The sequence below is a fragment of the Pteropus vampyrus genome, unplaced genomic scaffold (genome assembly GCF_000151845.1).
Source record: "Pteropus vampyrus isolate Shadow unplaced genomic scaffold, Pvam_2.0 Scaffold15, whole genome shotgun sequence".
NCBI classification, from domain to species: domain Eukaryota; kingdom Metazoa; phylum Chordata; class Mammalia; order Chiroptera; family Pteropodidae; genus Pteropus; species Pteropus vampyrus.
The window spans coordinates 227,454-240,615 of record NW_011888796.1 but is presented as its reverse complement, the minus strand read 5'-3'; the positions used below and the strand labels follow the sequence as shown (position 1 = coordinate 240,615).

Genomic DNA, 13,162 nt, shown 5'->3' with positions numbered 1-13,162 from the left:
TAGCTCATTGAGCATCTACAATAAATGTCAGGCATTATTCTAGATGTTGGAATATGAAAATAAGCAGGGTGCAGTCCCTTGTTTTAGGGAGGTTGCAGTCTGGGGGTGGAGGAAGATAGACAAGATGGATCAATAGTTATAGCTCATTGTGATAAGGGCTCTGAATCTGGGAAACGGGTGTATGGAGGGTCAGAAGAAGGAGGGCGAGGAGGTGGGGAGACTGGGACCCCTTTGCTGAGAAGGTGTATTATGAAGAGGGTGGGAATACAAAAGGATTAAGAGTGGGCTGAGGATGGGCTGGGGAGTGGTACTGTGGACAGATTGAATAGTTAGAGCGAACAGCATTTAGAACCATGAGAAAGTAGGATGTGCTTGTGAGCTTTAAAGGGTTCCTTGTGGCTGGAATGGACAGTGTGTGTGGAGGCATAGGTGTAAAATGAGGCTGTGGGAATACAAAGGAGCAGATCATGGAAGACCTCAAGCAAATTTGCATGAATGACAGCCATTGGCAGAGAAAGAATTACCCCAAATGAAGCAAAAGCCTCATTTTCATTTTATTATTCCCAGTCAGGGTAAACCTGATCAAAGGGGCTTGAGCAAGATCTCACAGTCGTGCAGGGCAACTAGACTAGAACCTGCAGGCACAAGTGACCTTATTCTTACTTAAACCCCATCATGTGTACCCTTGTCTCAGGAGAGCCACCTGGTCAACAGGCAGGCTGACTGTCTGAACAGATGCTGAGAAAACCCAGAAAAAGAAAAGCTTACCACTTATCTCTTCTTGTTAAAGAAGGGTCACATCAACCTACAGTGGTGGCATTCCAACTTGTACTTGCCAAATTAGTTCACCAATCAGAATTTTTTACAATTATATAGGAGGGTATGCCAGTGTTTGGGGAAAAAATGTGTAGGTATTGGTGAGAACCATCACAGGAAAAACACAGTAGACATATCTAAGTATAATATAAGGTATTCAGCATTACAAGTTGTAAGAAAGCAGATGAATTGCTCTGGTGTGCACAGGAGTCACACAGAAAACATAATCGATGTTGTTGACTGATGGACCCACCTGTAAGAGATATTCTGGGGACGGATGCTGGGGTGAGAGGTGGAAGGAGCTCATCCACATACTGGGGATGATTTGAAAGGGATGGGAGGTAACTATTAGTAGCGTGACTCAAGACTTACGGTTCTTTTTCCCTTACAATTTCCCTGTACAGGTGCAGTGCCACACTTACACGGGGTACTGCTGGTGTGTCACCCCAGATGGGAAGCCCATCAGTGGCTCTTCTGTGCAGAATAAAACTCCTGTATGTTCAGGTACCGTAGGGAGGGGCGGGAAGAAAGAAAAGGGTTGGAGAGAGACCCCTTGGCTGTCTTCCGCATCTTGTGGGGGAATCTTTGACAGATTGGTGGTGGCTCTGAGCTATCCCCCAGAACAGGGAGGAGTCTGCTCAAACACACTTGCTCTGTAGTCAGCTGTGTGATAGGATCAGTATCTGTCCATGCATGTATATTGATTATTTTAAGTTTAGGTTTCCACAGTATCAGCTGTAACCCCTGGAGCACAGCATATATGTTTTTAGCTTGCATGCTCTGGTTGCTAGTGGCCCTGGGAGCATTTTATTGAGATGGGTTTCAAGACTACACGGGAGCTCAACACCAAAGGCTGTGATGATTAATTAGTGATGTTTGTCATGAGCACAGGAGGCCTACGTGCCATATATTTTCCACTGCTGAACAATGTAATGTAGAGTGATGGAAAACTTTCATAATAGTGGCCTTCAAATCTGCTGTCATCTGTGGTTGCCTGGGGAATGAAAAAACCCAGGCATCGAGGCCCCTCCTTGTCTGTTTTGATCCAGTAGGTCTGGAGTGAGACCTGGAGTCCACATGTTTATGAAGCTTCTCAAGTGGTTCTGATGACTTAGGGAACCGCTGTGTAATGGTGACCCTCTAGGATGGTCCATGGCAAAAATTAAGTCCTTTCTATTTACAACTTTATAAGCATAGAGAAATTTTGCTCTTAGGTCATCTTCATGGGATTGTGGATTATGGATTTATACAAGCCCCACACTTTCCACTTCCATTAAGATGGTAAGGGACTCGAGAGTCGGTATCTTAATTCATTGTGCAGCTCAGCCCTCATTCAAAAAACCCTGTCCCACAATTAGCTGCTTCATATTTCTCTGTATCTGTGTATATGAGTTTTATTTATTTACTTATTTTTAATTTTTAAGTTCAAGCAAAGCATAAAAACATTCTAAAACCTATGGGAAATTCCAAAGGTTAGTAGTCTTGTTATCCTAACATTATTATTTTTTCACAAAATATATTCATTTTTCTACTGGCCTTGCTATATAAAAAGAGAACTAATTGGGAAGATCAGTAAGTATGTACATTAGGAAGTCAAGATTTGCAGGTCAAAAAGGAAAGCTTATTTTATTTGTGGTTTACATGGAAGCAGGAAGCCTTAATTGGGGTTGGTATGGGGACAGGGCAGGAATGAGCCTTCCTTGCAAATGACCTGGAATGTTTCATTTAAAGCAAACAAATGCACTAGAAACAAGTCATGCAGGGTAAGATAATTGCATTCTCACAAAATTTGCATATGGAGAAGGAGTATAACATAGATTGAGAAAATATGGATATTGTCTTTTGTTGGTGGGATTGCCACAGATGCCCTTCAGTGGATGAGCTGGCGATACCCTGCCTGTGTGGGTTTCATGGAGAAGACATGTACCACAGGCTCAGGACCACAGGACAGGTATCCTAGCATACCGAGGGCAGAGCATTTGGCCAAACACACACATGACCCCTTCCTGGAAGAACGGGCTGCATGTAGAAAATTGTTTCCATGCCTCAGACTATTTTGGCCCATTGAGTACAATTGGGCCAACAATTTTCTACTTAATGCAGATGGAAAATCGCCGATTTCCTGCCCTAACCAGCAAGAGATGTCAATCATTGCATTCGCAGTAAGAGGGGGTTTGTTTTTGGTTGGCCCTGCTGAGTGGATATGGCTCAGAACACAGAGTTGGTAGGAAGTGGGGAAGATGGAGAGTGGAGGCGAAAGGCAGCTTTGGGAATGTTTAATAAGGCAGTTGTATAGATGTAGAACTTTGTAAAAATCTGGTCGAGACTGTTGCCAGGGAACCTGGAAATCATGGCTCATCTTAACTGTGCTGTGATATCAGTGACACTGACATTAAACCAACCCCACTCGACATGTACGTATGTACTAACTTTGTATATAATGTCCCTAGATGTGTAAACTATGTATACATACATGTAACCATATGCTCGTAACATCAGGCTTTGCCAGCTCTTTGAAAGGAACCAACTGCGATGCATTCTGAATGCCTATGTTTTTGTCTCCCCTCTCACTCAAGGTTCAGTCACTGACAAGCCCTTGAGCCAGGGTAACTCAGGAAGGAAAGGTGAGTAGAGTTTTATGCTTTCTCAAACTGTTTGCTTCTAAAGCCAGTCCAAGCAGGAATTCTTGGACAAGATGGAAGGAGCTGGGGTTAAAGCTAAAAGTGCCCCACAGAAAATCTCCATTCTTATTCTGTATTTCCTCCCAGAAGCACTGGAGGTAAGTAAGGCTCATCGATGGTGTAGACAGAGTTCTCAGAATTTCTGAGGGAGGTCAGTGAGTCCAGGGCATGGAGCTGGCAGGGACCCTGAGAATCTTGGTTCCTGGGAAGTTCAATCATCTACTGGTATAGCCAGCATTAAACCAAGAAGGATGATGCAAGCAGGTGTACCCAGGCTGCCCTGACCCTCTTATTTTGGAAACCCATTCGAGCATTTTCTCCTTCACTGATTCTCCTTAATAATTGTTCCAGTTCATCCAGATTCTCTTAGGTTTAGGCTGGCTTCATGGGTTTATGACCTGTGTAGTTGTCATTAAATTCTGTTATTTTATCTCTGAACTGATGTTTTATAAGTATGTGAAGTAGGTGGAACAATGAAGCATTGAGCAGAAGAAATACATGCATATGCATATCTGGCCCCCATGTGCATATAGCTTTTGCGATGCATGCTACAAAGTTTTAATGGTGTGCTTAGAATTTTAAGTTTTCTTTACGTAGAGCAACATTAAATAGCAAATTAAAAACCATGACAAATCAAGAGAGTGACTATGGAAGAGAGGATAAAACTTTATGTTTTCATGTCTTTAATGATACTTTTCTCTGCTTTTTGAACAAAGGGCCTTGCATTTTTGTTTTAGTTCAGATTATGTTGCTAGCCCCAACTAAAGCATTTGTTTGAATGCTATTTAGTGGACCATCCACCATGAAGAATAGGTCCCTGGAATATGCTGAGCATAATTTCCAGTGTGTCAGACGCTAAGATTCACCACTACTTACCCCTAGGATGACATACACACAGAGAGTTGTAGTTGCATAGAAAACAAATGTCAGTTTCACCGCAGGAGCAAGCAATCCACGACTCCCATTTTGGGCTCTCTGTTAGAACACAGACAAGGGACCTTGGCTGAGTTTGAGGCTTCCCATCTGAGTCTGGGCCTTGGGAACTTCATGCTCACAAGAGTCCATGTGAAAGTTGGGTCTGCAGAGGATCAGTGTGAGGTGCACAGGTTTGTTCACATGCCATCACAGGATGACCGAAGTGAGAGTCCCTGCACCTTGCCCCAGGTGCTTAGTCCATGAGGACAGGAAGAGGAGGCAAGGTGACCGTGCCTGAATGCAGGAGGTGAGAGTCTGGAGAACTCACTGCTCCTAAATGCAGGTGTTCCTAGGAGACGTGGAAGTGAAGCACGGTGACACCACCCACCCACTAGAAGACACTAGGGACCAGATGGGCTGCTCCCCTTCCAGTGAGCAGGAATGAGTAAGTGGGTGAAAAGAAGGGAACAAATACCTTTCCAGGTCCTTCCCAGCACAGAGGAGACAACCACGAGTATTGGTGGTTCCCTTCTGGCTGGGAGAGTGGGAGGGGCATGAGTATTTCTTTCTGCAAAGACCTGAAATCATCAACGTGGTGAATAGCATGTGTCTCCAATTTATTAGGATTGAAAAAGAAAGCTGCCTTCAGTTTTGCTTGTTGCAACTGAAGTCTTCAGAACATCTTTATTTCTGGGCATGAAGTCCTGGTGGTAGAAAAAAAATTGGCCATCACGTAAAACTGACCACCCAGATTTTCCCCACCAAAGGGAACTGAGTGGACGGTGCTGAATAAAGCGCCCACACCACGAAAGGCCAACCATGGAGTCTGGGCTCTTAAACTGCACAGAGAAGTACTTTCCATGTTGATGTGGCTTTGTAGCTCATGGATAACGATGAGAAACAGACCTACGGGCATGGCAGGGAGAGGGCAGGGGACCCTGATTCCTCCAGGGATGATGCGAGGAACAGGGAGCTAGAGTCTGAAGCCTCATCTCAGAGATAAGTTGCCATCAATTCCCAGTGCTTTGCTTTCTTACCCTAGACAGTTCCTCCCTCCCAGATGGTTGTGCCGAGGCTTTCTCTTTGGTGCAAAGCCTTGGGGTTGGGAGCGGGGAATGCTAGGGCTCACTTGCCCCTGAGGCTTGACTTCTGCCCAGTGGGCTCTCTTTTCTTCTGCTTTGGAGGATCAACATAGGTGCCGATATTTTTCTCTTTGTCTGCCATAGACGATTCAGTGAAAAGCAGGTTCGGGCCACCTGTAGGAAGGGCCACCTGAAGCCACACCTGTCCAGGAAGCTGGGGTTTGAATGGGGATAGGGTGCGAGAGGGCATTGGTAATATCCTGTATCAACCCACCGAGGTCCCTCTTTCAGCTGCCACTTAAGAATGGAATGTGCTCTGAGGGCAGCAGGTGGGAAGACACAAAGGCCCCTTGTCTGAGCTTGTGCCCACATGTGGGGTCTCCTAGAAGGCATCTCCTAGAGTGGGAGCTCACAGCCCTGGGGCCTGCTGCAGACAGATGCTAGGCTTGGACCCTCGTGTAGGGTGAGGGGTACGGCCAGAAAGGAGATGAGGTCAGAGGGCCGAGTGTGTGAGTGGAGGGGGTGGGTCGGCAGGGGAGAAGCGGACTCAGCCTGTTCTTTCCCCACCCTCTTGCTGTCTTGAACATGCTCCGCTGACAGGCCTGGAGGGATCGGTTCTCTCTCCCTGGAAGGAATGAAAAGGCGTATTGTGCAAAGATGGAGAGTCTGGTTGCTAGCCAGGAATTAGTCCTCTCAAGGAGAGGAGGAGAAAGGCAGAGCGAGAGGAGGCCGGGGGAGGAGGCCCAGAGAGATAGCAGGAGGAAGGGAGGAGGGAGAGAGGCCAGGCGGTAGCAGGTCACCGTGGCCTTTTGGCAGCACAGAAGGCTTGGGTTGCTTTGGCTCCTGGGTCCACAGGTGTGGGGCCTGAGGGGAGAAGGGGGGTAAGGAGGGAGGGAGGCGCTGTTATCTTACCCAGATGCACGTGTTCCGGGAAGGGAGGAGGGTCAGAACTTCAGACTATTTAATCCCTTGGAATGTCCTTGCCTCGCTCTGATCTTTGGGCCCCTTGTGTTTCTCGGACTCCTTTATGGGCACATGTGTGGTAATTAACGCGTTCAGTGTAGGTCCTGGCCGTGTGTTTGAGTTTCAAATATCCATTGATCTGGGACACTTGCATCCTGGCCACCCCTCCCCTTCTTCTCCTTCGGTCCTCACCCTTGAAGAGAGAGGGAAGGGGTCTGTGTGTATTTGGAGGCAGATGGGGGTGGGAGTGCAGGACACACGTGCATCCACATGTGTTTTATTGATGCTACAGAGGAATATCAGAGGAAAGGGCCTCCAGCAGCCCCTTAAGCTCTATCTGCTGCCAAAACAGTTGAAAGCTGCAGAAGTTTAGGTAGAGATGAATTTTTGACTTCAACTAAAGTCATCCAAAAGAAGGTGGCTGGGAAGCAAATGAGTTTAGAGATTACGAATTTACCCTGAGTGGTTTTTCCTGGCCGACCAAGTCTTGTGGATCTTCCCGAGGTGCCTCTTCTTGGAGTCTTAATGCTAATGAATGTGGATGATTTAGGAGCTTCCAAGATAACCAAGTGTAGTCAAGGACTGGTCCTGGGCATCGCTGCTTGTGAGGTGCAGGAGGGACGTTCTCAGCCTCTGGTAGGGTGATGGGGTCTGGGGAGTGGTGAAGGGTGATCACATGAGAGAATAATGAGAGAACACGTGTAAAATGATTTCTGGCAGTTAGTTCTCTGGGAGCTTTTTTCTTTTGAGCACCCAGGACCTTAACGATCCTGCGGTGATGCTTTGATAAACGGCAAGTGTACACTTAGGGTCATTAGGAGTTTTCTGCAGTTTGCTTTTTACCTACGTGTAGGAGGTCTTGGAATTAGCTGTTTAAGGAAAGGGAGAAAAAATGACATTACCAGGCTCTGCTTACATTTTCTGCATGGGCTTCTGTATTTGTCAAGCCAGTCTTGGAGAGGGGCAGAACTTCCAAAACCTGACCTACCTTTAATTTGCAGAAACTTTTTTTTTTTTTTCATACCCTACTGGCTGCTCCATACATACATAGTGTGTGCTCCAAGTAAAGAGTGGGTCACAGTTATTTTCTCCAAGGTTCCTCTCTGTGTCTTTCTTTTCAGAGTTTCTCATGGAGCCTGGTCTATGGGTTGGAACTGACTTGGAGAAATGGAGATGGGCAGCTGGTGACCTCTCTGGGTTGGCCACTGTGCACATTGAATTTCCCTGTAGAGAAACATTCCCCTTCTGATACTGTGCCTGCTGAACAGAACCGCGCCTAAGCAGCTCCAAACCCATGAGAGGCAGCTTTTTGTTCTCTGCATGATGTTGCTGCTGCTTTCCGGAGCCCCTGCCCTAGCCTGGCATATCAATATACCGGCTTTGTCGAGATCAGTTGCAAAGGGTGTGACGAGTGTGCTTGAGTGCTCATGCATATGTACCATGTCTTCCTGCTTCCCACGTTGAAGTACTCCCCCAGCTTGGCTCCATCTACTAAACCCCCTGCCCTCTATCTCGGCCCCTATTCTAGGGTCTCCAAAAGAAAGTTCATGCATGCAGGATACTAAACTCAGAGTTCGAATCCCTGCCGTATCCCCAACTTCCAAGGACTGAAGAGGAAATGGGGTTTTCGGATCTGGAAAAGCCTCCTAGTCATAGATTCTTTTGAGTCCCTGGTGTTATTAGTAACCATTGGTGTTTTCTACTTGATTCTCTTATTCTTTGATTTGATGAATATTCGAGAACTTCCTATGAACCAGGAACAAGTAAATTGATAGGAGCCCTGGCCTCGCCTCGTGGAGCTCACATTCTAATAGTTCTTAGTCTCTCCTTGTACAGTTATCTTCAGGTGGAGGGACAGCCTCCCAGAGGAGTGCAGACTTCTAGATCCTGGGAAACTGTCACCTCTGTTGGGGATAGAAGCAGGTGGATCCTCCAAATAGCCCTCATTGGTAGCTCCCATGGCCAGAGCCTCTAAGGAAAGACCCTTTGTGGAGGCTGCCTGGGATGAGCATGGCCCACTGGCAAGTTTTTGATCCCTCTGCCTGGTCCCCTTGTTGGGCTCCTGAAGTTCAGATGGGATAGCTCAGAGCTCGTCAGGCCACTGAGAATATGTTCACTTGCTCACTGTTTCTTGACTGAGTTCAGTTCCAGCAACTTGAAAGGAGGCTGGGATTTTGGCACGTGGCTGGAAAGGCCTCGACCCCTGTCTCCAGCTCAAGGCTCCATATAGCTCCCGTGGTAAAGGCTGAGGAATTGTCACTTTGGGGTCCTGTTGCACCAATTCTGTGCCTGCTGAAAGAAAGCTGTGAGATTCAAGGGCTACTTATCCTAAAATTTATAAGGAAAGGCAATGAAACTAGAAGAGCTAAAACAATTTTAAAAGAGAAAATAAAGTTGGAGATATTACTCTATCTGATTTTTTCAAACAAAGATATCTAATTTTTTACTCCCCTGTGACCCTATATGAATTTTCAGTTCATGCTTCCCTTTGTTCTTCTGAACATATGCTGTGATTCCCCCCTTTTAAATGCTTATTTCATTTTCTTTTTAAAAAAGTGACTTAATTTTTAGAGCAATTTTAAGTTCACAGCAAAATTAAGAAGAAGGCACAGAGGTTTCCCACGTTCCTCCTGCCTCCACACATGTACAGACTCCCCATTCTCAACATCTCACCACAGTGGTTCATTTGTTACAGTCAACGAACCTACTTGACACATCATGGTCACCCAAAGTCCATAGTTTACACTGCGTTCACTCTTGGTGTACATTCTGTGGGAATGGACAAATGTGTAATGACATGTATCTACCATTTCAGCATCATACGAAGTACTTTCATTGTCCCCCAAATTCCCTGTGCTCCACCTAGTCATCCCTTTCTACCCACCCATCCCCACCCTCTGTCAACCACTGGTCTTTTTACTGTCTCCATAATTTTGCCTTTTTCAGAATGCCACATAGTTGAAATCATAATACTCTGTTTGATTTTAAGACTTATGCTGCAGTAATCAAGACAGTCTGGTATTGGCCAAGGGATAGACACACTGATAGGTGAAACAGTATAGAGAACCCAGAAATAGGCCTACTACACAAGTATGGAAAACCAGTTTTTGACAAAAATGCAAAAGCAATTCAGTGGAGGAAGGACATTACTTTCCATAAATGATGCTGTAGCCGTTGGACATTCATAGGTAAAAATGAAACCCTCAAGTCCCTCACACCTTATACAAAAAGTTAATTCCAAATGGATCTCGGAGTTAAATGTGAAATGTAAAGCTATTAAAAGTTTTAGGAAAAAACATAGGACAAAACCTTCAGAACCTATAGCTAGGTCAACCTAGCACTTTGTTGTCTCGAACAACAAACACGTGATCCAAAAAAATTTTTTTAATTGCTAAATTGTTGGACTTAATCAAATTTAAAAACTTGCTCTGTGAAAGATCCTGTTAAGAGAATGAAAAAACTACAGACTGACAGAAAGTACTTACAAATCACATATCTAACATAGGACTTATATCTAGAACATACAGAAAAGTCTCAAAAACTCTACAGCTGAAAAACAATTCAATTTAAAAATGGGCAAAATACATGAATAGACATTGTACCAAAGCACCTAAGGAGGAGGCAAATAAACACACAAAAAGATGTTCAATATCAATAGCCATAAAAAATGCAAATTATGACCATGATAACATATCACTACACATCTATTAGAAGAATGAAAATTAAAAAATAGTGACAATACCAAATGCTGATGAGGCCGAGGAGAAACTGGATCTTTCATACATTCTTGGTAAGGAATGTAAAATAATATTACCACTCTGGAAAATACTTTGGTAATTTATTTAAAAAATGAAACAACTAAATATACACTTACCATATAATCTAGGAGTTGCACTCCTGAGCATTTATTCCAGAGAATTGAGAAAACTTATGTCCACACAAAAACCTGCACATGGGTGATCACAGCAGCTTTATCTGTATTAGCCAATGCTGGAAACAACCCAAAGGTGGAAATAGCCAAAGATGGAAACAAGCCAAAGAGGTCCTTCAATGGGTGGAACAAACTGTGGTGCATCCGTACCATGGAATACTGCTCAGTAGTAAAAAGGGACAAATGGTGGCTATATGCAACAATGGCTTGGGTGGATCCCACAGGCATTATGCAAAGTGAGAAAGGCCAATCTCAAAAGATCATATGCTGCGTGATTCCGTTTATATAACATTCCAGAAATTAAAAATTATAGAGACGGAGTTAGTGGTTGGCGGGGGTGATTGATGGGGTAGAGGAGGGGAAGTGTGATTATAAAGGTGTATGTAGCACAAGGGAAGTCCTTGTGGTGATGGAATAGTTCTGTATCTTGATTGTGGTGGTAGAAACACAATTCGCATGTAAAATTGCATAGAAATTGTGTAAAACCACACACACACACACACACACACACACACACACACACACACACAGCTGAGTACATGGAAAACTAGTGGAATGTGAATAAGGTCCATGAATTATTCTTGGTTTTGATATTGTACTATAATGATGCTACCTATTTAATTATAAGTTACCTATATAATTATCTTAATTATAAAGATGTTATCATTGGGGGAAACTGGATGAAGGGTACATGGGACTCGTCTGTATTATTTTTGCACCTTCCTGTGAATCTATAATCATTTCAAAATAAAAAGTTAAAAAAAAATAGCACAATCTTCTGTGTAAATCCAGTCCTGAACCGACTCCTCTGCTACCTGTATACCTCCTCTTCTCCTTTTCGCTCCTCCCCTCCCCGTCCCTGTCCTCCTCCTCTTCCTCTTCTTCTACCTCTGGTCTACCTTTTTCACCAGCTCATGTTTTTGCTCTTATTCAGGCGAATGTGGAGCTTGAGGATGTGGGCATTTGCTTGCAAAAAGACAGCTTTAAGTTTGTTTTCACGTCTTTGGGAGGGAGTGTGCAGGTGGGTAGATGGAATGTAGAGCATTGATCTCTTGTTCTGGAAAGGACTGGAAGGGCCCGGATAGCTTCTACTCTCACAGGTCAGAGTCAGAACAGCTCTTGGTACATTTCTGAGCATCGATGATTATGGAACATGCATCTCAGGAAATGCTGAGATTGACTGACATCCCATCCTCTTCCTGGTATAATTTGAGCCAGGTTCTTAAGGGACTTCTGCAAATAGGCACGGTTTTCTCCCTGTGATGCCCAGAGTAAGTGATCGCCACTTCCACACTGGGTCCCTGAGTCACATGTTGAGGGGGAATGTGGCTCTGGCTTAAATGTGGCCCCTTCAAAAGCAGGAACTGGCCAGCACTTCTACTAGGCTGGAGTTTATCTCCATGCCTTTCAAAAAGGTGGCCAGTGGCAGCCTAAAAGAATATGAGAGGGAGGGTGGACCAGTGATGGACATGATCCAGGCAGAGCCCAAGAATCGAAGGGGACTTGGGATCATTGAGGGACCTTCCAAATGTTAGGATGGGGTTGGCGGTTTCTTTTTTCCTTATTCTCCAAGGCTCCTTAGTCTGGGAGACCCCAAGAGATGCCATTAATACGGATTCCTCCTCTGGCCCCTTTGACACATTTGCTTTTGAAGGACCTGGAAGAGAAAGCTCTTTGTATGTGGTCAGAATAAACTCATTGTACACCCAAACAATTAACTCCTCAATGGACTTGCCAGACCCTTGAAAGGCTGGGCCCTGCTTCCCTGGACTTCTTGGGCTCTATTCAGTCCCTTAAGCACACCAATGTTTTTGGGTTTTTGTTTTGTTTTGTTTGTTATTCTGAAAAGTCTTTCCCTGAGAATAGTCAGAGAGGATCAACATTGTCCTCAGCCCAGCATTTATCTCCACTTGCCAGTGAATGTCAATCAGAAATCAAAAAGCCAAACAGAGGAGGCTTTGAACGGTGTCATCAGGGGTCGAAGTGACTTCCAGCTGTCTGTGCCTGGGCCAGGCCTTCTTGCAGGGCAAGAAATTGTGCTGTCACAAAAACCCGCTGTCTGTATAGGCTCCCAGAGCCTGTGCGGGGGCTGTGACTCTCTGGAGCTGCACCTGCGAGGGGGCGTAGCCGGGGGTGGTGGGGGAGCTGGGGAATCTTGGAAGTCCAAACACCATGGCTCTGGGGCTGGGCGGTTTCCAAGGCTGCTCCCTGCCTTTGGGGCCTTGAGCAAATCACTTTCTTACTGAGACTCAGTCTCTTTTCGCTGGCCTGGGGACTTCCTCTGCCCTGGCTGGTGGTGAGAAAAGATGAGGAAAGCCACCTGCCAGAAACTTTTGAGTGTTACAAAATGTAGTAATGTTATTATTGTTCATCCTGACATCATTCTTGAGAAATTCTCTCGTTTGCCTTATTATTATCATTATTTTTTTAATGTTTTGAAATTTACCTTTTTCTCCCTGGAAGAAAAATGAAAATCTTTGAATTGGCTTTTTTCACTGTTCTGTCCACCTTCTCTTGGTCCGGAAGCGTGTTAGTATCAAAGAGAAATAAAGTCTTACTATTCGAGGTTCGAAAGAATCACCAAGAATAGAGTCAGGCATCAAATTATCATGTGCAAATAAGTAAACTGAGATTCGGATATACGTATTTTTTTAATATATGGAAAAATCTCCCAAATTAAGGATCGCTCCAATAATCGAGCAGCTGCTGCCTGATGATTTATCTGTGATGATTTTGGCACTACCTCTCCTTTCATTTTAACAGCTTTATTGAAG

At 44.8% G+C, this 13,162-nt stretch overlaps 1 protein-coding gene across 3 annotated transcripts in view; it reads left to right on the top strand.

The window, feature by feature from the left end:
• SMOC1 (SPARC related modular calcium binding 1) overlaps positions 1–13,162 on the top strand; it is a 140,362-nt gene that overhangs the window by 85,455 nt on the left and 41,745 nt on the right. For all 3 annotated transcript variants that reach the window (XM_011383601.1, XM_011383608.1, XM_023526685.1), the window contains exons 4-5: positions 1,221–1,320; positions 3,393–3,440. In XM_011383601.1, the coding sequence (XP_011381903.1) occupies positions 1,221–1,320; positions 3,393–3,440 (148 nt within the window). The remainder of the gene's footprint in view (positions 1–1,220; positions 1,321–3,392; positions 3,441–13,162) is intronic.